General features: G+C 36.5%; 7 protein-coding genes across 7 annotated transcripts; 4 read left to right on the forward strand and 3 right to left on the reverse strand.

Annotated features, from left to right (window-relative positions):
• Positions 1–90: 90 nt before the first annotated feature.
• Positions 91–2,700, forward strand: L201_002266 (uncharacterized protein; the record flags this gene model as incomplete). Its single annotated transcript, XM_066218043.1, has 2 exons — positions 91–409; positions 452–2,700. 2 exons carry the CDS (start codon positions 91–93, stop codon positions 2,698–2,700), a joined length of 2,568 nt encoding a protein of 855 aa, XP_066074140.1.
• Positions 2,701–2,831: 131 nt separating this feature from the next.
• On the reverse strand, positions 2,832–5,443 carry L201_002267 (uncharacterized protein; the record flags this gene model as incomplete). Its single annotated transcript, XM_066218044.1, has 16 exons — positions 2,832–2,865; positions 2,933–3,001; positions 3,069–3,126; positions 3,197–3,249; positions 3,319–3,618; positions 3,686–3,736; positions 3,804–3,874; positions 3,936–3,946; positions 4,053–4,224; positions 4,335–4,371; positions 4,440–4,533; positions 4,609–4,718; positions 4,814–4,930; positions 5,051–5,215; positions 5,287–5,313; positions 5,382–5,443. The coding sequence occupies 16 exons, from the start codon at positions 5,441–5,443 to the stop codon at positions 2,832–2,834; spliced, it is 1,431 nt and encodes a 476-aa protein (XP_066074141.1).
• A 667-nt stretch (positions 5,444–6,110) lies between these two features.
• Positions 6,111–8,541, forward strand: L201_002268 (NADPH-dependent diflavin oxidoreductase 1; the record flags this gene model as incomplete). Its single annotated transcript, XM_066218045.1, has 9 exons — positions 6,111–6,511; positions 6,584–6,958; positions 7,066–7,199; positions 7,289–7,464; positions 7,524–7,673; positions 7,738–7,846; positions 7,911–8,057; positions 8,118–8,328; positions 8,394–8,541. The coding sequence occupies 9 exons, from the start codon at positions 6,111–6,113 to the stop codon at positions 8,539–8,541; spliced, it is 1,851 nt and encodes a 616-aa protein (XP_066074142.1).
• An 810-nt stretch (positions 8,542–9,351) lies between these two features.
• L201_002269 (uncharacterized protein) lies at positions 9,352–12,102 on the forward strand (the record flags this gene model as incomplete). Its single annotated transcript, XM_066218046.1, has 3 exons — positions 9,352–10,369; positions 10,463–10,759; positions 10,817–12,102. 3 exons carry the CDS (start codon positions 9,352–9,354, stop codon positions 12,100–12,102), a joined length of 2,601 nt encoding a protein of 866 aa, XP_066074143.1.
• Positions 12,103–14,392: 2,290 nt separating this feature from the next.
• On the forward strand, positions 14,393–18,682 carry L201_002270 (hydroxymethylglutaryl-CoA reductase (NADPH); the record flags this gene model as incomplete). The annotated part of the gene is made up of 6 exons (XM_066218047.1): positions 14,393–15,307; positions 15,384–15,495; positions 15,640–16,110; positions 16,168–18,071; positions 18,135–18,208; positions 18,277–18,682. 6 exons carry the CDS (start codon positions 14,393–14,395, stop codon positions 18,680–18,682), a joined length of 3,882 nt encoding a protein of 1,293 aa, XP_066074144.1.
• A 555-nt stretch (positions 18,683–19,237) lies between these two features.
• L201_002271 (uncharacterized protein) lies at positions 19,238–21,043 on the reverse strand (the record flags this gene model as incomplete). The annotated part of the gene is made up of 4 exons (XM_066218048.1): positions 19,238–19,721; positions 19,867–19,965; positions 20,233–20,502; positions 20,793–21,043. 4 exons carry the CDS (start codon positions 21,041–21,043, stop codon positions 19,238–19,240), a joined length of 1,104 nt encoding a protein of 367 aa, XP_066074145.1.
• Positions 21,044–21,674: 631 nt separating this feature from the next.
• Positions 21,675–23,856, reverse strand: L201_002272 (uncharacterized protein; the record flags this gene model as incomplete). Its single annotated transcript, XM_066218049.1, has 11 exons — positions 21,675–21,771; positions 21,842–21,952; positions 22,024–22,152; positions 22,224–22,409; positions 22,486–22,782; positions 22,862–22,959; positions 23,035–23,051; positions 23,124–23,204; positions 23,330–23,358; positions 23,453–23,556; positions 23,713–23,856. The coding sequence occupies 11 exons, from the start codon at positions 23,854–23,856 to the stop codon at positions 21,675–21,677; spliced, it is 1,293 nt and encodes a 430-aa protein (XP_066074146.1).
• Positions 23,857–24,392: the final 536 nt, after the last annotated feature.

Raw genomic sequence — 24,392 nt, forward strand, 5'->3', positions numbered from 1 at the left:
GTCACCTATTAGGTCACTTCTAACCCACGACAAGGATCGCTTCTAGTCATCGTTTCGTCCAGTTTCTACAGATGATATAGTTTTCTCAACATGCCCCAATTTCCCTTTCTACGATCAAACACAGATAAAGATCGCGATAAGGAAGCTTTCAACACTTCATCGTCCAACTTGCCATCTTCACCTGATTCGAGAAGTAATAATAACACTTTTTACCAACAACAACAGCAACCACAGCAAGCACCACAATTTACACATCCATTCGCTTCTTCTTCTTCTTCCCCATCAATCAATGCATCTTCAACAACTATAAACGTTGCTCCATCAAATGTTGCTTCTGCTTCGGCAGAATCACCCACATCAAAGTATCATCCATCTAGATTACTTAGGCGTAAAGCTAGTTTGAATAACAGTAAATCAAATAACAACAATAATGAAGTATCAAATTTTCCAGAATCAAATCAAAATCCATTACCTCCGAATATCTATAAAAGATCTAACTCGATATCAGCTGGAACCACTCAAAGTAACTCGGCATCTAGTTCTGAACCACCTCTAACACCTAATTCACCAAGAAAATTTCCACCAAGTTCACCTAGAGCTAATTTACTTCCTTCTTCACCAAGAGGGTTTTTCTTCGATAGTCATAATCATACTGGTAATGGCGAAAGAGATAAATTTTCGACTTATCCAATTAGAAGAGGTTCAGAAAATTCTAGAGTCAGCTATGCTATACCTTTACCCTCTCCCACTATTACGACTTCAACCTCAACATCCAATAAGAGATCAGCTTTTGTGTATAATGGTAAATTGTCAAATGGTATGAATACTGAAGAAATTGGTTCAAGCGATAATGGACAGCAACAACAAGATGTAGTGATCATACCGTCTTCATCGAACGAAGGTACCTCAGAAGATATGTCGCATCACTTGAATTTATTGGAAGTAAAAAGTGATATTTCACCTCCCTTATCAACTTCGTTACCTAAGGTTGTTGATGGTGGTTTAGGTCCAACTAGTGGTATTGGAATTTTCGGCAAAGTCGCAAACAACAATGACACCAATAATAATAATAGTAACAATAGATACATAGATAATAGAAATTACAATAATGATAGAGATAGATATGAGAGACCACCTACACCGCCTGATTCAGCTACAAAACCATTTTATCCTACTGCACTATCACCGCCACGTAGACCCATGCCAAGGTCTCCTAAAGCTATAGCTAATTCTGCTCAACAACAGCAGCTACAGCAACAGCGTTCATCCACACCTACCTCTTATAAATACAATAACATCAACAATGATGATAACGATGATGACAAATATGGTACTCCACCTAGTATAAGTATGATTCAAGCTTTATCTGCTGTTGGTGGACCTTCTTCGTTCAATAACAATAATAGCAATTGGCAAAGTATATCCAATTCTTCACCTAATTTACGTCAACATTCTCCTTCACCAAATCATCACGGTGAAGACAACGTAAATGCAGGAATGCCTTCATCACCTAGTACACCATTGAAACAAAGGAGAGGATCAGAAAAACCTCATAAAATTAACGCAGAATGGTTAGCACGTAAACCTTCTCTATCATCTACTTCAGGTATCAATACACCTGAAAAGCAACGTAAACATCGGCCATCTCTTTCAGTTGATCAACAAAGTAGTAATAGTCGACAGTCATCAAGTGAATCGCCTTTATCACATGCTCATGCTCGAATAATAACCAATAATCCTTCTACACCTAAACGTCAAGGATCATTGGATGATTCACCAAAAATAATTGATACCAATAACAACAAGATCTTATTATCGTCAACAGAAGAATCAGATACTGATATGGTATCCTCCGATGGCGAAATTGGGTTGAATCCACGTAGAAGATCAATCATCACTACTCCTTCTAGAGATAGATCTACTCCTAGAAAATCTATGAATGGTAATGGTAATGGTGGTGGTGGTAATTTAAGGGGGTATGAAGTAATGATTAATTGTATCAATAATAAAGATGATGACGGTATGGATAACGAAGATGAAGAGATTAGATGGGAAATTGTAATTAAGAAACAATCCGATCATAATCATAATCAAGCTTTCAATCAGCAGAATACCCAATCTTCATTAAGTGGTCCAGTTCAATTATCTACTTCTACAAATGGTGTAATTGCACAAGCACCTTTATCAGCTTCATCAATCAATCTGAGTTTGAATTTAGATCGACCTACAGGTAAATTAGTTTTCATTTCTTTTCCTATGGATATTCATGCTACACCCACAAGAAGAAGAAGACCAAGTACGACAAATGGTATTAGAATGATAAATCAAAATTCAAACATCACGTCTTCACCGAGAAGTAATAATAACGTTATATCATCACCTTCTACTACTACTACTATCAACGGTACGACGAATCCTAGACCTTCGACACCACCAAATCAAATTCAAAGCAATTTAATTGGGGGGAATAGTATTGGTAGTAGTGTAACATTAACTAGAACACCTTCATCAAGAAGAAAAGCTCCTCCACCATGGCCTTCACCAAGAACTGAAAAACCTATATCACCACCTACTTCACCGAGAGATGTCTTTACCCCTAAAAAGGGTGATGCTCGAATACCGATATCAACAGGAACACCATCAAAGATGGGAGTCAATGGAGATTTATTGAATAAGGTTACTAGAGGAAATACTCCTTGAGAGTCAAGAGATTTATGAAAATGACGATCGTTTAAGTGTAGCTTTAATCCCATAGAATATACAACATTTTGGATCACTACACGCTCATATAATCTATAAATATGCATATGCAAAATTCTACAATTCTATATCTATCGTCGTTTCGAGAATGACACAACAGCGTATCTATCAAGATTTCCGTCTGTTAACATTAATTCTTAAACCGCAGATTACATAGCAGAGCGTTACTTACTTTCCTGAAATTCTCCAATCGGGAGATTCCTTATTCATTCGCTCCTCTACACCTTCTTCCAGCCCAACGCTAGAAGTTAAGGGAATCTATTTAGCTTTGGAGAACAGTCTTGAAATTGAACAACAAAAATACTTACACTGTATCAGCTTTATTAGTTCTTAAACTCAACAAGGTAATCTTTCCTGCTAATGGACCTGTAGGGCAGAATGCCAGCTATGTTAGGCCTATTATCATTCATCAAATAAGCATGACCGGATCGCTTACCGAGAGCTTCTTCAAATGGTGTTGTTGTAGGCCACCAAGCATCTCCAACGAGTCTATTCAACGATTATAAGCAGATACAAGATGTTGTATGTGTGTATCAGTAATGGATATTAAATGCTCACTTTCTATAATTCAAATCACCTTTAAATATAACTAAATCAGATTTTCTCAATTCTTGTAATGTTCCTGGTGCAACTTCAGGTAAATCCTGGAAAGAATATTGTGTTGTCCAAAATCTACCTAATGAAGTAGCTTGACCTAATTTTGTATTTTCAGGTACAGATAATTTGAATTTACCATTATTCAAATATCCTTTCCATCTCGTTACTAAGTTTGATAAAGATTCTAGATCATCTGAAGATAACGGTGTAGATGAATGTGAAGCGAAAAATTGTTTATCTAATAATGAATCGATTGCCCAGCTGTATAGTTGAGTGGTAAGCTAGATTTCAGATTTCTATGTTTTTTAGATATTTGTAGTAGACTTACGTGAAATCATATGGTAATACATCTGATACAAACCATGGGATAGCTTTTGGACTATGATTCCATATCAGAAATGAGTTTATCTTTTTAAAAATGAATAAACTAATGAAGGTAGACTTACTGGAAGACGACTTGATTAACGAAAGGTGTACAAGAGACCAAGAAATCCGCTAATATCAAATCTGTGAAAAGCTGAGATTACAATATATTAGCACAGAAATGAGGTTCCTCTACAAAACTTTGTCAAACTTACTTCAAATCCAGCTAATCATGTATGAAGGTAGAGATCAGCATTGTATTGTTCCCGCTCGCCCTGCATAATTGCCATTTTCCTTTTGGTATGACAATAATCTAAATTAAAAATACTTACCATTATCTAAGATTATATCAACTCTTCCACCTTTAAGTGTTTTTAAGTGTTCCCAAGCTTTAGGTAAATCGTTTTTTAGTATATTTTTGGCTTGTTCTTTTTGAGCATCTGCACCAACAGCTTGTAATTTTTGTAAATCTTCATATTTCAGATCAACAAGTAAAGAGAGATCCTGATAATAACATTGAGAAGATCAGTGACACCCTCAGGGAGCCTTATGTATGTAGTAGCGAAGCATGTGATGTTATATTCTCCTATGTTTCAATCAGGTAAAATACTTACAGTTGCATTACCCCATAAATCAGCCTGAATCATTTCCCTGATAGACAATGTACAATACATCAGCTTATGCGCTATCTGAAGTAGAAAGAGCGAGCTTTAACTTACAAGAAAGCAATTTCTAAAGCAGAACCAGATTTCTCAAAGTTTTTATCTAATTCCTCTTTCTCTTGAACAGCTTGATTCATTGCTTTTGCCAAATCTGCACAAATCATAGAGACATACCTGATCAGTCATCTGATACATGCAGAGCAGTAAAAGATGAAAAACAACTTACGAACAATAGCTATTGAACTCGATTTATAAGTTTCTGCTTTTTGCTCAAAGAATGGATCATATTCTTTCCAATGTATTGTAGAAGCGAAATAACTTCTTAATCTTCGATACCTAAAGGGTCATCAAAAGAAGATGAGTAAAGTTTTGGAAGCTGTCCTGATTGTATATTTGCTTTATGGATGCAACTGGTGTATACTACGACTTACATGTAACATTCAGCGAATAACCAATTCATTGTACTCCATCTTCTATCTTCATCAGGATAAGTCTTCAGTTCATCGTTATAACATTCTCTGTTGATATCGCCATCATTTTCTATAGGTCTAACAGTAATTCAGGTAGTTAGAACTAGGTATCATCTCCTTAGTCTTACAGAGAGTGGATCTCTTTGGAATTGTCGTCTATATGTAACATGGAGATAGTTTCACACTATGATCACTTACGTCAATGCAGCATTATGCCCCATATCATATTTCATTTGACTTATCTGACTAATGATCTTCTTTCCTTCTGCTAATTTAGCTTCGGAAGTTTCTGTTGGATTCATGTGTATTTCATGATCGACGTTTGATACAGCTGATACTATATTTGTAAGTACTACAGGCCACCTATTAAAGATGAATACAATATAAATCAGCTCAATCCATACAAATGATGCACGAACCTCAATCCAGCTTACCTCTTCACTAAAGATACATAGGCGAATCTATATCATATCAAGTCAGTCTTTTGATCATTAAGTACTTGATTAAAGCTGAGTTGTTATTGACATACCCACGCTTCTCCTTGGGCGAACAACGGTCATAAGGAAGTTTGAATAAATCTGGTACTGGCATTTTATCTATTGATTCGCTGAGATCACTGATCTTTTGAATAATAGTTGTGAATTTGCAAAGGATGAAGATGAAGAAAGAGAATTTGTTCGCTCTACCAAACTGATTTCCACACAATACACTATTCTCTCTTTATATTATTTCTTTGAATTTTGGAAAGTTAAACTGAATCTCTATCTTGACGTGTCATAGCTCATAGAATGGTCATGCAAGAAGCCAAAGTGACGAGAATGACGAGATTTCAGGGTATTTAACCGTTTCATCCTTGCTATTATCAACTCAGCAATCCTCTGGTAACATCCATATTCTTGCACCAACATACAGCTGCTAAAGCAACCTATTCTCCCAATCTGTTCACCAGCTGCCCTTCGACTGTCCAGTGACGTGACTGGAGTCATGTACAGATGGATTTGTTCACGCTTAAAGTCAACAAGCTTCTCGTTGCTGAAGAGAGGGCTCTTGATGGCATACATACAATAGAAGAGGGTCCCCGATCCGGCCGACGGAAAAAAAAGGTGGAGGTCCACCAAAATGTTGAATAATTCTCTGAGATTATTGCGAATATTATTATCTCTTTGATCGTTTGTCTTCTGCTTATATTGTATATAGTGATTGTTAGTCAAACTAATAGTATCAAGCGTTTTTCCCAGCTGCTTTGATCCCGCATCAGATGATTCCATTAATCTTATATGCTTCAGAAACAGGAAATGCACAAGATGTAGCTGAAAGAGTTTCAAGATCATTTAGGCGACAAGGTAGAAAAGTAACATGTGAATCAATGGATAAATTCCAAATATCAAATTTAATACATGTTGATTTATTGATTTTAATCACTTCAACACATGGTAGAGGTGAACCACCTCCAAAAATGTTAAATTTATGGAAAGCTTTATTAAGAAAGAATCTACCAAATAATATTTTAGAAGATTTACATTTTACTTTATTTGGTTTAGGTGATTCTTCATATGAAAAATTCAATTATGCAGGTAAGATTTTAGCTAGAAGGATTGAAAATTTGGGTGCGAATAAATTATGTGATTATGGTTGGGGTGATGAAAGATCTCCTAATGGGTAAGTTTCGTTCATCATCATTGGAAAAATGGAAATTTTCTACTATAAAGGCTGATACTGATGTGAACATAGAATCGAGGATGCTTTTATACCTTGGTTACAACAAACACTAGATACATTCCTTCCATATCTCCCAGTACCTCCAGACTATAGACCCATCTCAATCACAGATCTACCACCACCTATATACTCCTTGACACCGGCCGCTAGTTCTTCCAGAAGTACCGAATTAGACATACCTTTAAACAAATTATCGATATCTCCAAACACGACTAATGGGCATGTTGCCCCAACAAGAGTGGAAGATACTCTGCGGCAGGAAGAGCATGGAATTATAAAGCCAGACGATTGGGTTTGGGTAACCCTAAAAAAGAACGATCGAGTGACTAAAGAAGACTGGTGGCAGGATGTAAGGGAGATTGAGTTTGATCTCGAGGATAAAAATCTGTATGTCTCGTTCACATGCCCTCTCGCCCCCCAGTATGTTCATGGTCACTCAAAGATCGATACACGGTGTTTCCGTTTTCAGTAACATGCTGAACTCAGACAAACAGTACGCCGTATCTACCTGGATCGATATGCTCAATACAACCTCAGTCGAGCGAAGAAGACGTTAATACCTTTTTGGAGTTGATGAATCTGGAAGATCAAGCCGATATACCGATAACTGTACAATCTGTACTTGAAGGTGAGAAAAACCCCACCTCATGTCGACAGCAGGAGTTCCGAAAATATTCGAAGAGATGCTCACCCAATATACTTTTTTATTGTATTCAGAACAACCTCTTCCTGAACATCTACCGCCCCACGATAAACCAACGACATTACGATCTTTATTGACGAATCATTTAGATATACGTTGTTCACCACGGAAAAGTTTCTTTGAATGGTTAAGGCGATTATCACTCGATGAAAGGGAGCAAGAAAGGCTGGATGAATTTATTGATGATCCCGTAAGGTATATCCTTCGCACGTTCTTTCGTAATTGACAAACTAATGACTGTTATTCCAGGACGAGATACATACCTATGCAACTAGACCATCAAGATCTATAGTTGAAACTTTAGCAGATTTTAGACAAACGAAAATTCCTCTTTCACATATACTTGAAATACTGCCTCCTTTGCGTAGGAGACAATTCTCAATAGCTAGTTCTTGGGATGTAAGTTGTGACACACTGCCGATGACATGTGTAGGATACTAAAAGCTGATTGCCGCATGAAAAGGCACATCCAGGTAAAGTTCAACTTTTAGTCGCGTTGGTAGAATATAAAACCAATCTCAAAATACCTAGAAGAGGTCTTTGTTCACAATGGCTAGACAGCTTGAAAGTCGGTAAGTCTGGTCCATGCGACAGTAAATAATCGTTGAGAAGTGCTGATTATTCATCGCTATTCAGGTACAAGAATACCGATACATATCTCACCACCTACCCTTTTCTTGCCACAAAACCCAGAAACTCCTGTGATACTAGTAGGACCTGGAACAGGGGTAGCACCAATGAGAGCTTTCGTCGAAGCTAGAGTCAAACAAGGTGCGGTGGAGAGTAAGTTGCTCTCCTGTCTCTTTTACCAATTCATTTCAGCTAATAAGGTGAATCGTGTAGACACCGCGTTATATTTTGGTTGTAGATCGGAATTTGCGGATTTCTATTTCGCTTCTGAATGGAAAAAATATGGTGAGAAAGGTGTAAATGTACAGGTTGCTGCGAGTAGAGATCAAGAAGAGAAAGTATACGTACAGCATCTAATAAAAGAGAATAAAGAAGAGGTACAAGATTGGCTTATCGATAAAGGTGGACATGTATATATCTCTGGGTAAGTTATTTATCTCACGGGTAACTCAAGAACGCATCAAGCTAATCCGATGCCATACCCTTCAGATCTTCGAATGCTATGCCTAAAGAAGTTAGAGAAGCTCTAGCCTGGTGTGTAAGTAAAGAAGGCGCTGGTACTTTGACTGAAGAGCAGGCGAACGAATATATAGAACAGATGTTCGAAGATGGGAGAGGTGGTGAAGAGAGTTGGTGATCCTGCACGGGCATACGGATAGAAACATGACAATCAAATATCTCACCGGTACCAGGATGGGAATGCAAAAGGACTTGATAACACGAATGAAAAATGTTGTATGCATTATAAGGAAGCTCCATCTGTAGGTTTGTTGTGAATGTTGATTGTGATACAGTCGTCGCGTACTCGTAGTTTGAACATTGCCTACTAAGCTATCAAACGTCTTCACGTGCAGTGCCCTTTGTTTAATTTGTTCATGTTGTTACTGTTGTTTTAGTCCGAAAGAGGAACTTTTGATCGTCATCGCCATCAAGTTGTCTTTCCTCGTCGCATCAGAAAACCTATGAATCATCGAGGTATCGGTTCTCCGTTGCCACTACTTACACAATCCATACGAGTAATCTATTTCAATGCATTTACATGTATGGTGATTCAAACGAAACATCGTCTTTTTTCTGCACCTAACTGAAACCACCTGAAAGGTTAACGTTAAATACGGCACACGCGACTGGTCAATCGTCATTACATTACATTAATTGAAATAAGTTATATATTTCATTTAGTCTACTCTGGTTTTGGTATTCACTTCCACATCGTTATTCGTCATTAGGGGGTCGGTCTGTGTATACCTCAACTCACAGCTCGATCGCAAGATAGTTGACCATTTTGATAACTTCAGCCGACAAATGCTATAGAAATAGATGTCTGTAGGTGTAGAACTACGTCAACTGAAATAGGCGATGGTTTTTTCAAAATCGGGCGAGCACAGTATATATTACTCCTCAAGACTTATATAGCGTTATATTCCAATCCCCTCAACTCCGCAACATGTCGTCCATACAGATGGGAGGTAGGGGTAGCTCGACGACTCAAGTACCACAGCCTTTACCTGTTAAACATTTACTAGAAAATTATACTACAGCTCATCCTTTAAGATCACCTTCACCATTACCATCAACATCTCGAGTTGATCCAAATTTACCACAAAGGTTACCTAAAAACACAAGTTTTAGTCCATTATTATGGACATTTTCAACATGGTGGTTATTTATTAGATTTTTATTATTAAAAGGTATACACATATATTTTAATTTATTATCACATTTTTTATTTGGACCTAAAAGAAAATCATGGGGATATAGAATGACATTTATAACTAGTTTTATGAGAAACATTGCTGATCATTCAAGTTTGGCTGATATTGTATTAATTAGAAAATTTATTTCATTACAAAATTTAATTTTTCCATTACCTTTTGGTGATGATGCTGTTGTTACACCAATAACATTTAAAGTTCCATCATCATTGAAAAAGGGAGAAAATGAAATTTTAAAAGGTTTTATGAGAGAATTTGATTTAAATGAGAATGGTCAAAGAGACTTATCGGGTGAATGGGTTGTTGGTACAGATGTTTGGAAAAGATTAAAAGCTGAAAGAAGACAGAGAAATAGAAATAGAAATAGATCAAATAGGAATAGTAATAACAATAACAGTAGTGGTCAATCAAGAAGAAAATCTAGTGATAATAGTTCTACTATTCCATCAAAATCAACAAATCTTAAAAATTATATAACGAATGATACAGTATCAGTGAATGAGAAGTCATCTTCTTCATCACCTACATCTTCGAGTAGTCTACCTAAAAAGCCGGAAACATCACCCCTAAAAACGAAAAGTAGTGATTCAGTAAACAGCACTACAACTCCAACGACAGATTCAGAATCTGATAAAACTGGTGAAAGAGTTATTTATTATGTTCATGGAGGTGCATATTACGTTGGTAATGCTGCAACGCATAGATTGATAACGATAGGCGTTAGTAAGAGTTGTAATGCAAGGGTGTTTGGTAAGCTATTTCAGTCTCTTCGCAAAGGTTGACATAATCAGAACGTGTTTCACTGCGGATTTGTTATAACTGACCCTTCCTCAATTTTTTTAGCTATCACTTACCGTCTGGCACCTGAACATGTATTCCCACTTCCATTACATGACGTCCTACACGGCTACCTTCGTTTACTGGCTCCACCTCTATCGATACCTCCTGAAAATATCATAATAGCGGGAGATTCTGCCGGTGGTGGTTTATCCTTGGCGCTTTGCATGTATCTGAGAGATGAAGGATACAAGCTTCCAGCTGGATTGGTATTAATGAGTCCGTGGGTCGACCTGACGATGAGTTGTGGTAGTTGGGACGAAAATGCAGCTACAGATGTAGTACCCCGGCCTGAAGCTGACGGTAAGTTTCATTGGATAATCAATCAATTGGACTGGCTAACATCGCGTTTCATTTTAGATCACCTAAATCCAGTAGGATGTTACCTTGGACCTAAAGGTATATCGACATATTTAACACATCCTTATGCTTCACCTTTGTTTGGTGATTTATCAGGATTACCACCAATGTTAATCCAATCTGGTGATTCAGAAGTATTACGGGATGAAATTACATTATTAGCACATAAAGCTACTTTAGCTGGTGTACATGTTACACATGAATTATATGAAGATATGGTACATGTTTTTCAAATGTTTTCTTTTTTACCTGCTACAACTGCGGCAATCAATAATGTTGGTAGATGGGTTTGTCAAACTTTACCTTTAATTGAACAAGAACAAGACCAAAACCAAAATCAAATTGGAAAATTGAATAAAGAAGTTGAAGATGAATTAGAACTTAATTCACCTAGATTAGTCGCTCGAGATGGTGAAGAAATATCTTCTCCCCAACATCAACACCAACAACGTACCCCTAAAAGAAATGGAAATCTATCGATACCTACTGATACAGAGATAGATGCAGTAGATGATTATAGATCACAAACTAGATCAAATCGATTTGATACACTAAATACGCAGACGAAATCACTTGGAACTGGGTTAAGATTGGATATCGGTGAATCTGATCTTATCAATAATCAAGATAACGAACAGCCCAACATCGATGTTGATTCTTTAACTTCAGATCTACATACCGATGATGGGAAATCGAAAATATCTACACCTAGAGCTAGATCAAGATCTATCACACCTACACCTAATTCGAGAACACCTTTACATGATAGTGATTCGACATTGGGATTAAACGGGGTACCATTCCCTCAAAATAATGAACCATTCTCTGGTCCTCATACATTACCGAGATTGCGTCGATCTGTCACTAATGTACCTTCCTCTTCCTCGATTACACCTATACTATCACCATCTCATAATAACGGTAATGACAATGTTAGCGAATATAGAAGAAAAAGACGTACAACATATTCATTGCACGTTTCACCTGCACAATCGATATACAATACATCTAATCCTACTTCGCCTACACCGTCAATAAGAAGAAGATTAAGAGGCTCTTCCATTATGTCACCAAATACTACTTTCAATCATGTACAATCGAGCTCACAATCATCTTCACAACAAAGTACACCAAGTACAAGAGCAAGAAGTAAGAGTCATTCAGACATTTTCCATTTAGTTGAAGGATATGTAGAAGGTGGTGCAGCAAATACTACAACTGTAATTGATCCTGAAGGTGAAATTAGAAGTATGGGTATTCTAGGTGAAGATGAAAATGATTTTTAGAAGGATTTCTGGCATTGTCTCATATTGTAATCAACAAACACAAAGAAGTATCAAATCTCATTTCATAAATTTATCAAATTTTCTTTTTGGCTTTGATTCCACTTAATCGTCATCATCGTTATCGTTATCATCATCATCATCATCATTATGTCGGATTCTGTCAACTTGTTTGTTTCAATAAATCACATATCATATCTGTAATAACATCAATACAACATATCAAGTTTCTATGTATTATCTATAAATCCATCTTAGCGTAATCATTACTCGTCCATCTTTAGCATTACGGTAATCGATCTCCATGTACGATATTAGAAGTAGAAGAAGACTAGAAATTTAAAGTGACAATTTCCATATCTTTACTATACGTGATGCATATGTATTGTATATCTCCTAATGTTTCATTATTTTGGGATTTGACGTGGTGGATTCGTCTGTACACTGTACAACGAAGAAGACAGCTGATCCTCTCTCCCCTTTCTCATTTCCTCCTTTAATTTACACTCGCCTTGGCATATAAAGGAAGCTCATCTTCAGAAGCCTAATAAAACCTGTTTCTCGATTGATTTTTCCCTCGGAAGAACCACTCCTGATCAGAGTAGTCTCATTACCATTGGGGGAGAGAGGGTTCAAATCGAACATTTTACTCCTGAAGAATTCAAAATGAGATACCGTCCAGATAAAGATATGAATAGTGATTCATTAGATTACAACACGTACAAAGAGGAGTTACAAGATTCATGTGACGGATTATTGAATTATCGTAATGATAATCGACTAAATGCAAGAAACGATTGGATTATCATTATTCCGTCAGAAGATACCACTTTAGCTGATATACAATCTTTTGTGGCAACTTTTATTAAGAAACAATAACAACAACAAAAACGATGATATGGGATTCAGCCTGACTTCAATCGCTAAAATGGTATTCGGAAACAAGTAACATTTGGTTGAGATGTGAAAATGACTTTTGACTTATGGGAAATGGTATTCTAGTAGATAGATACTGTATATATACATATCTCGTTATGCCACAGATCATTTCAAAATGCTAATCGTCAAAACTCTTCATCGTTCCTCTCTCTGTTAATTTTAGCTTGATTGCATCTGCTATCTTGTTGCCGAAGATACGATTGAAAATGGTCTCGAGGCAGCAGCTCTGTGTTATTTAGCACCAGCTCAAATTAGCTCATGTACGTCATTAATCGTATCATAACTTCCTGCACTATTTTTACTGTTTTTACCTCTTTGATCCCCGCTTTCATTCTAATTTAAAGGTAACTAGTTTGCTCTCCGTGTTTGCTTTTTTTGTCTTTTCATTTGTCCGCTCTGGTGATTGACTGCTGCGACGAGTAAGTCAGAGGAGATCAGGGTTATAGGATAACTTCGTTACACAAAATGCTGTAATCTACGAGTAATTTCAGCGCGTAGACCTCCTTTTCCAACCCTGAACATCTTTGGTTGTTGGTATTGTTCTAATTTTGTAATCGGTGATCTTAATTAGCATCGATTAGGATTTGTCACACTCGCACCACGTGCATACCTTTTATTCCTTTTGGGGATAATTTATAGTTTGTAATGATTCATTACGAAATTTTGAATTGATTTTAATCGCTCTGGGTTTTACATTACTCTAATAATTGCTACTTGCTACCTCATGGAATTCAAAGACATATCGTACCACCCAAAATTAACATTTCTTTATTTGTTGCTTAGCTTACATGAATTTTACCCTATATACTCACTATATACCCTGCACCTTCACAACACGACACGCTTTGGCTTTTTCAGTAGTCTTCTTCAATTCTCTTTTGTATTTCATTTGCCACCACCATACAACCAACATTCTTTTCCCCCCTCGTCTCTTCAACGAGTATCGAGCAGGGCATCATACATAAATTCACTCTCAGCTAGTAACAGAAAAAGAGAGAGACCACCACTTAGCGATCGCGCGCGGTTTTACCGGATAAGAAAATTATAATAAAGAACAATAAAAATATAAATCATTATAGTTAGTACGACATTAGGGCCAAACATAATCGCGTTTCACCGATTTTTATTTTTTCTTTTTTGGTGATAATCTTTGGGAAATTTCTGTTGTTCAACACACAGTATAATATACCTTCACATACCTTTCAACTCCACCATTCAACTCGTCAAGTCAAAGTCACTTAAAAAGTGTATAATACAGTAACTTTCAATTGATCTCGTCCTTCGCCAGTTCTCACAACCTCGATACCAAGTAAAAACGCTTGGATCGCGGTTTTTCTCGGTGTCTTCTGGTACGATGCTTCGATCTACTTTGGTCTCACTCTCTTCATTGGCTTCTACAGCTCCTATAGAAGTCATAACGACATGCTTCATCCTAGTCACACTTGTGTATTTCCAAATATTACATGCTATCAAAGGATCAGAATTCTTCAATATACCTTCAGCATTACCACCGCCAAAACCCGTACATCTAATTAGACTTTCACATCCATTACAAACACATGTAGATCATTCTGGAAATGGGTTACCTAGTACGAGCTCAAGGTTAGTTAATGGTTATAACGTAGCTATACCATTTAGTGGAGAAGATTGGCAACCAATTTCAGTTGGCGATTTTAGAGAAATTTTAGAATCAAATGCAGTTGAAGGTGGATACATATTTGATGGAAAATTAGGTGGAAATAAAAATGGTGAAAAAGCTTCTGTAGTTTTAATGAAACAATTAGTCATCACAAGAGAAGAAGAAGATGATAATTCAAACAACTTGGATCAATGGCAAAATTGGTTAATAAATGATTTTGGTATAGAATTTGGTGGATCGAAATATACATATAAAGATTTATCTTTTGATACTTCAATTAAACCTATTTTAACACCACATCCATTACATTCAAGTCAATCTGTTTTAACATTATTTTTACAAGCTCCAACACCTTATACACCAACTTTACCTTATTTAAATGGTTTAAGTAAATTACCACCTTTTACTCCTACAAATTCAAATTCAACTTTTAGAATATTATCATCAGCTTTAAGTTCAGGTTGGGGTTTTTTACCTACTTTTGATGGTGCAGGTTTATTTTCAAATTTCGGTGATGGTTTGAATCAAAGTGAAAGAGAAAATGAAGATGCTTTATATGGTTTAAGAAATGTTAGATGGTTAGCTTATGCTGTCAGAGCGTTAGGTATGCGATTCTGGCAATTGGCCAAGGTACGTTGAAGCGCAACCTCCTTCTACATGAATTGTCATAAATCTTGAGCTAACATGTTCATCTCAATCTATATAGAACGCCGATTCAGCTGATATCTTTGTCGTCCTACTTGGTTACGTCTTGATGCATGGTGTTTTCGTCCACTTGTTCATCGGTATGAGAAACATTGGAAGTTCTTTCTGGCTTCGTGAGTGATTTCAACTTTTTTTGATTGCCGGAGTCGCCCGACATCGAAAAATCACCAAAATCACTCCTTTTCAAGACTTGTGACATCAGGACAATGAGAACGATAACACTGACAGTATATCATCCTTCTTTTCCATGCATGTAGCTGTGGCCACCTTGGTATCTTCAACATTCGCATTCCTTGTAGCTCTATTGGCGGCATATCTACTCAATGTGCCAGTCGATCCAATCTGTTTATCAGAAGCATTACCTTTCTTAGTAATTACAGTTGGTTTCGATAAACCTTTCTTACTTGCTAAAGCTGTTTTACAAAATCCTGATATTGCACCTGTACCAACTTCACCTGAAATGTCACCTGTAGATGATGTTATTGATGAAACTGGTTTAGGTCTTGATCTTGGTACTTTACATAAAGAACTTGCTCCTTTAGAAAGATTACAAAGATTAGCTGAAGGTAAAGTCAGATGGGCTGCTCCAGTAGCAGCAAAGAAAATTGTTGTAGATGCTGTTAGAAGATCAGGTGTTAGAATCGTTAGAGATTACGCTATTGAAATTGCTGTTTTGAGTGTAGGTGCTGCAAGTGGAATTGGCGGTTTCAGAGAATTCTGTTATCTTGGTAAGTCTGCTCTATATCTGAACCCCTATCATTACTGATTCACAATTTTACGCTTAGCTGCTCTTATATTGGCTGTCGACTGTGTTTTCCTTTTCTCCTTCTATGTCGCTATCCTCAGTGTCATGGTTGAGGTTCACCGAATTAAGCTCATTCGAGGCAACAAACGGGCCAAACAACTTCGACGAAACTCCAGTCATGCTTCTCTTAACGCCGCTTCTGTTTCTCCTTCACCCACAAATAAGTCTTTTGCATCAAAAGAGGACGATGGTCAACCTAAAAATCCTATGGTCCGACTCAAATTACTCCTCATCGTCTCATTCCTTACTCTCCACATTCTCAATCTTTGTACTACTCTCACAGAAACTACAGCTTTGAAACGACATTCCACCCACTCTGTACCTAAAACTTCGCCGCGTGCGATAATCGATCCTCGAAGTCCGGCTTTGTCACCAATGTTACAAGCATTATACGAAAACCAACCTGCGGAAACCGATATGGCTGTACAGATAATACCAGCTACCAATATCGTCATGTCAAGCGATGATTACACCCCCTCACGGTTGGCTACTATTGATCAATTCATGAGCGAGTGGACACAGCTTGTTGGGGATCCAGTCTTGAGTAAATGGATTGTTGTCACTCTTGGTATCAGTGTTCTATTGAATGGTTACCTTATCAAGGGTATTGCATCTAATTCTATGGGTGGCAAAGGTCCTGTTGCTGCTGCAGCTCAAATTCTTGTTGGTGTTTTTGAATCAGCTGAAAAAAGTGATAGAGAAAGAAAAGCCGCCAGTAAATCTGCTACACCTAGAGGGAAAGTTTCTGGAAATCACGTCAATACATTGGCGAATAAAGATGGTGAGAAGACGCCTAAAGGCGATGCCAAAGCCAATGGTCAGCTTGGTCAAGTCATGGTACCCGAATCACCAAAAGTTCCCATCATATCCGAACCGTCGCCACCTCTACCCAAATCAGATTCTAGTACCTCTCTTAGATCCATGAACTTTGGTCGAAGATCTCTTGAAGAATGTATTGATATTTATGCAGGTGGTGTTGGATCAAACAATCTTTCCGATGAAGAAATTATATTGTTAGTTGAAAAAGGTAAAATTGCTCCTTACGCTTTGGAAAAGGTTCTAAAGAATCTTGAACGAGCTGTTAGAGTCAGAAGAGCTGTTATCTCCAGATCATCCGTCACTCGAACTTTGGAAACCTCCCTTTTACCTATGGCCGATTACGATTACAAGCAAATAATTGGAGCTTGTTGTGAAAACGTTGTTGGATATATGCCTTTACCCGTTGGTATTGCTGGTCCTCTCAATGTTGATGGTGAATTACTTCATATTCCAATGGCTACAACTGAAGGTACATTAGTTGCATCAACTTCAAGAGGATGTAAAGCATTAAACTCTGGTGGTGGAGTAACAACAGTTTTGACACATGATGCTATGACTAGAGGTCCCGCAATTGATTTCCCTTCAATCACATTAGCATGTGATGCCAGATTGTGGATAGATTCCAAAGAAGGATTTACTATTCTGAAAAGCGCATTTGATTCAACGTCAAGATTTGCAAGATTACAAACATTAGAATGTGCTTTAGCAGGTAGAACATTGTATGTTAGATTCGCCACTCAAACTGGTGATGCAATGGGAATGAACATGATTTCAAAAGGTGTTGAAAAAGCATTAGAAGTTTTAAGAGAAAGATATCCTGAAATGCACGTTTTAGCTCTATCTGGTAATTATTGTACAGATAAGAAACCTGCTGCAATTAATTGGATTGAAGGTAGAGGTAAATCTGTTGTTGCAGAAGCTGTTGTTCCAGGACATATAGTGAAATCTGTGCTAAAAACCACAGTCAAAGATTTATGTAATTTAAACATCAAGAAAAATTTAATTGGTTCTGCTATGGCAGGTAGTATTGGTGGGTTCAATGCTCATGCTGCTAATATTTTAACTGTAAGTCGAGCTGTTCCCCTTAGTAGTTGGAATGTATGCTGATTGACTCAATATACGGTTTAGGCTATGTACCTCGCTTGCGGACAAGATCCAGCTCAAAATGTCGAATCTTCCAATTGTATGACATTAATGGAACCGTGAGTATAGCGAATTAGTGATAACGAAATGAAGTATACTCATACTGATTTGCTATTTGTGATTTTAGTGTCAATGATGGAGCCGATTTATTGATAACGTGTTCAATGCCTTCAATCGAAGTAGGAACAGTTGGTGGTGGAACAATTCTATCACCTCAACGAGCAATGTTAGAAATGTTAGGTGTAGCAGGAGCACATTCAACAACACCTGGAACTAATGCTCAAAGATTAGCAAGAATTATCTGTGCAGCAGTCATGGCTGGAGAATTATCTTTAATGTCTGCTTTAGCTGCAGGACATTTGATTCAAGCACATATGAAACATAATAGATCTGCACCCGTAACACCAGGTGCTGTTACTCCCTTTGGAGGTATGACTCCTTTAAGAGAATCTAATTTGATTAATGGTCCTCCTCCTCCACCAATACCTAATAGAGGTTTGTCCCCTGTTACTGCAACAAGGCAAACTTTTTAGTGCAAGCTAAGCAATCAGTTGGAATTTGGGAGGTGTAAGAGCAGTGGAGTGTTATTCAAGAAAGTTGCAAGGGGATTACTTTTTAAACAAGGATATTCAGGCTTTTTTTGATTATTTATATATATACTTATATATTTGTTTTAATTACACAATATACACAATTTTACATTCTCATTTTTAGATTTCTTCACTTTCTCTTTCGCATTACTCGCATATATAACACAGATAATCAAACAAGCAAATGAACAAACATGGCATTTTATGTATATATATATATATACTTCTACAAATCGCATAAATTTCATATTCACGCGAATCTGGATCATTGTTCAGCCTCTCCACCTCATGGAAAATACCGCTAGTGAATGAATGATTCCAAGCAGTTTATGGAGAACGTTATGCACGAGATGAAGTAGTACATGGTATATATGAATGTATATATGGAAAATTACCTAAAAAGCAAAGTTATAGAAACCGAGGAAAAATAAAAAAAAACAAGAGAAAGGGAGAAAAAGGCATTTTCTAAATTTTCATTAATAAACTCAAAATGTATTTTTATGCTTTTACAGCTTTCTTGGTTGTCTTAGTAGTAGCCTTTTGTTTAGGTGTACCAATTAATTCGGATTTAGCTTTTTTAGTTACGTTTGATGAACCTATAGTTGATGATTTTTTCTTTGATGAATCTATTGTTGTAGAATCTGATTTTTTACCAGCTATTACTTTTTTCTTTTCTTCAGCTTTCTTTAATACTGGTTTTTCCTCTTCTATTGCTGATTCCTGTTCTTCTTTAGCTTTAATAGATTTTTCATCTTTCATTTCTACATCGTCACCAGCTGTTGATACTACAGATTTATCAAATCTACCTTGTAATTTAGAATTCCAAATTGGTAACATGACAGAAGAAGAAGTTTTAATTCCAATTGATAAAACATTTTCCCAACCTTCTTGAATATTTGATATGACTAAAGGTATAGATGATAATAAATTATCTAAAACTTGTTTAGGAGTTGATGATGATGGTGTAGCTATTTTGATTGAACTAAACATCAAAAAATAAAATGAAAATTCAGTCGTAGTTGTGTTAGTGAAAACTTCTCTCTACTTTAATATCATTGTTGGATCTCCAAAAAAATGTCGAATGAATTGCTAATGGATCGTGTGAGGAAGGGGAAGATCAAACTCACTATGAAGTACCTGTAGAAGGATGGAAATAAGTTGATGAAATTGCTCTACCTAATTCTGCTTTTAAATCTTTTCTATTCATATTTACTGGTATAGGTTGTCTGGGGAGTTAAAAGATAAGAAGTTACAATCAGCATATCTCACTAATACTTGTGATAACAATCATTTGGCTAGGAGTGTATTATCGTGATCTCCAAATTTCTGTTGGAAGCTGGGCTCATCACCAAATATGATAATGTGTATGATGAAAAGACTTTTGATTTTTCAATATATACGAAACACAAAAAGAGGGAATGAAAGCCAAAAAAAAAAAGAGAAAAAAAAACATCCATCTAAGGAAGGGAGGGAGGGACCTAACTTGGACTCACTTTTTAGAATCAAAAAACATTTTACCTAATAAACCAGGCATTAAAGTTAAAACTCTTTCATCACATAGAAATAAATCATGATCTCTCATTAATTCTCTTCTTGGTTCAAAAGGTTTAAATTTTCCTTTTAATTTTTCAATTCCAACAACTCTTGAAATGAATTTTATATTTGAATTGTTTAATAAATCTTTATATTCACGTTGAGGGGTTTTTGAAATTAAACAAATTGATGATGAAGGTGGTGCTGGTATTGGTGGATGTGGAAGTTGACTAAGGAAATTTCAAGTATTGGCAAGATTAGTTTTAAGTTATTTTTTAGATAATTAACTTAAATACTCTTCCTTGGTCCTCTTTCCTTTTTATGATAATCATGTTTGAATGTTTGGCAGCAATAATCCAAATTTATATTTGATCTATCTACAATCATCTATTGTCCATGTTTTCCAAAATCCTAACGAATCATACACATATAGACCTTTCTCTTCTTTCCTTTCCTTTCCTTTGCCCACTCAATAAGCCAAACCAGGAAAAGCCAGAAAACCAGAAACCGAAAAACTTACATTTTAACAGGCATTAAACTTTTTTTCGTACTTCCCTTTTTTGTATTTACAATCAAAAAAATTTGATCTTCTTTAGGTAATAAATCATCTTCTTCCTTTTCAGCAGTTACTTTTTCATGATGTTTTAATAATGCATCAACAGCTTTTTTAGCTTGTTTTTCTTGAAATGTTGAAGGTAATGGTTCAATAGGTGATTTCTTTGGTTTTGATGATGAAGGTACGTTTGAGAATAGTTTGATTGGTGGTGGCATCTTCGTTTCGATTATATCTATACGTTTTATGAAATTCTTGATGAGAAGTTCAATATGGTCTCGATGAGGATGAAGATGAGAATCTAATGAGTAAAATATAACAGTTAATTCACTTCGTATTCCAAACAACCAGAATATCAGTCGTAGACAGATAGACAGACGGTCGCTCAAAATAATTTTCAAAATAATCTTCAAAATCTCGTCTCCCATATATCAGGCACCGCTCTTCTCCATTATATAGGTTCTGATACCGCCACTCTCGCTGTGCATACACTAAACAATGCCACATCATGATATCTATATTGTAATTTTGCAAGTATAGCGAGTATATAGCTATGCATGTATATATTGTATATATTACTTCTTCTATCTCATGTATATGTGTGTTCCATCTATAATAACTAGCCAAAGACAGATAGGCCAAGTAAACACGCAAAGTATGTCGTATGTATTCCGCCCTATTCTATATGTGTATCCCAAGAATGAATCCCCTAATCAATACCTCGTTATACTGCGATACTTTGTCTGTAGTTGCCTCCCCGTTACCAGACTCCGATGGGATTGCTGATATCGCTCCAGACTGACCCTCATGTTGAATTTGGGTTAAATCCTGCTTCACTAGGCTATCAACCTATTGAGCCTTCTTTTCAGATTCAATGTTCTGGACCCATTGACCATTGGCATCTTTATGTCGGACAGTGAAACATGCAATACCAGTGTATTCGGTTCTAAATAACAGCGTTGAATCAGCATGAGCGTTGCAAGTCTTAGGTTGACCAAGTAATTGAGGTAACTTACATTTGCCAGATAACTTCTCTAGCAAACCTGATATAGTTGAACAGGGCAACAAAGAACGACATTCCGATGAATACATTAGCAGCAACTGGAGATGATTGTACGAGCGGTTCCCTAGGATATTCATTATTTATTAGTTGCCATCTGATTAACCTAGTGATTGTAATTACTCCTGAATAACTCACCGACCAAACCACCAAAGAGCATTGGCGTCGAGCATACCAAATAACGAATAAACCATCATACCATTCCAAAATGGGAAAGGTGATTTAGTTACATGAGCAAGAATGAGTTGTGAAACTTGGTAAGAGAAGCTATCACCGATATCTAGTATTAGCTGAAATAAACCATGGTCAATGTCCCTTGGAAGGAGAATTTGACTCACGCCATTCCCCAGTAACCAATAAAAGGTAACAATCTAGCATCGTGAACCAAACTTACACCACCTCTCAATTCAGCATGTAACCAAGTGACTAAGATCAAAGTGTGGGTGAAGAATGGTAAGTAACCTAATAAAGGTGATAGAATTGGTTTACCAGCTTTTCTTCTAGCTTGAATAACGTTTGAGTAGCTAAGTAAGGGTGAATCGTTTCAATAATGTGAGCCAAAGTGAAATTATACAGTATTTATAAGTTATGGGAACTCACGAAGTAACGATATTACCGACAGTACCTAAAGCACCAAAAGTCATGAAAGCTACATTACAAGGTAATCTTTCTAATTTCCAATAACCTTTCAAACCTAAAGTTTCGTTGATTTGTAAGAGTAAATCTAAAGATTGTGGGAAAGCTTTGATTAAAGGTGTTAAGATTGGAGTTGACCAGAAACCTGGACCTAAAGGATGGAATGCTGTAATTAAGTATATAACGCAAATCATTAAAATTCCTTCAACGGGTCCTGAAAAAGCTGATAGATATAATGTTCCAGTATGATATTCTTCCCATCTGTGAAATTGTAAAAATGAAAACGGTCAATATTTTTCTCATAATAACAGAATATTGTATAATGGATTATGAAACTCACGTAGAAGCATAAAAGTTACATAAAGAAGCAGCTTGAGAAGCTACTGTCCACCATGATCTATTCAAACCTAATGCATGAGCACAAAGAACCACTTCAAGCTGTGAAAGAAAGAGTTCAACCGGGTTAGCATAGTTGAGACCCGCGCCGTGAACTTTCAAGATAATAACACATACAGTAGTATTTATAGCATCTATGATAGAGCGAAGAGATATTAGATATCCTTACACTAACTGGAGCAAAAAATTACTAAATCAAAACTCACCACATCCATGATCAAACATTTCACCTAAAGCACTTGCCATACCAGTCCTTCTAGCTTGTTTACCATCTATGGCATCCATACCTAAGTGATTGAATTGGTAATGAAAATTAGCTCTTATCTTCAATTTTCGTTTAGCATTGATAGATGGGGTTTCTTGATTGAGTGCTAGCTGTCTCAACAGCTGGCCAAAGAACTTTGCTACATACTTTGATAAGCAAATAATCCTATCGCCCATCTGAAAGAGATAAGAACCGCAGATCAGCTGTATTTCCTATAACAGTAAGGATGGGATGAAGTCTGAGATATTTAAGATAGGATATGAAACGTACGATAAGTATACCCAGCTTGGTAAAACTTTACCTTCATATGTAGGATCAAAGTAGAGTAATGTGAAAACATTTGCAATAACGAAACATAAACCTAGGAATGTTATCTGGATGGGATGTAAAGTCAAAATAACTGATTAGCATTTGGATCTCAATACATATTTAGAAATTCTCTCTCCCTGTTCTACAGTATATTACCCAGCATTATGACAACTTATTCAACCATGCATGGATGTACGATGACAATTTTGGACCAAACTTACTGTATTAGGTGCTAAAGTTTTTGGGAAAAGAGTAACTAACCAAGTCCAAAAAGGACCTAAAACATGTTTTGATAAAATTGATTTATCTACACCAGAATATTTATATTTATCTATACCAGCTAACTGTTTCTTTGTGATTCTCATTTTGCCTAAATTCTCTAGATTGTCCTCTTCTGTTGTTCAGAAATATAACGATGGAAGATGGATTGTTTTGGTTTCTCTGCTCTGGGAAATTGAAATAATGATCTGCTTTCCACCCTTTTTTTTTTTGGTTGTCGGTCGTCTACGCCTTAAACCTGGTTGCTCGATAAGGTGAACAACCCCAAGTGTCTTTAGTATTTTAGGAGGGTAAGAATGCTCACTCTAAAGAAGAAAGAAGAGTAAGACAATGTCAATTATTTGTCGATAATGTACCAAAATACCTGGAACAGCAACTATCAAGTGAAGAGAAGAAATATAATCAATCTCATTGCATCTCCAGACTTTTCCGCTAATCTATGACGAGTTTCACGCGACTGCTACAGTCATAATTTTCCGTTGATACGGTGGCATTTTCTGGTGTAATCAACGAACGTTTATTCATGTCCTCACATACTAAACCATTTTGCATGCATAGTTTACTCTGATATCAAACAATTGATACTCATCAGTTGACAGGCCAATTTATAGGGAAAGCATTT

This window comes from Kwoniella dendrophila, chromosome 2 (genome assembly GCF_036810415.1).
Source record: "Kwoniella dendrophila CBS 6074 chromosome 2, complete sequence".
Lineage (NCBI taxonomy): Eukaryota > Fungi > Basidiomycota > Tremellomycetes > Tremellales > Cryptococcaceae > Kwoniella > Kwoniella dendrophila.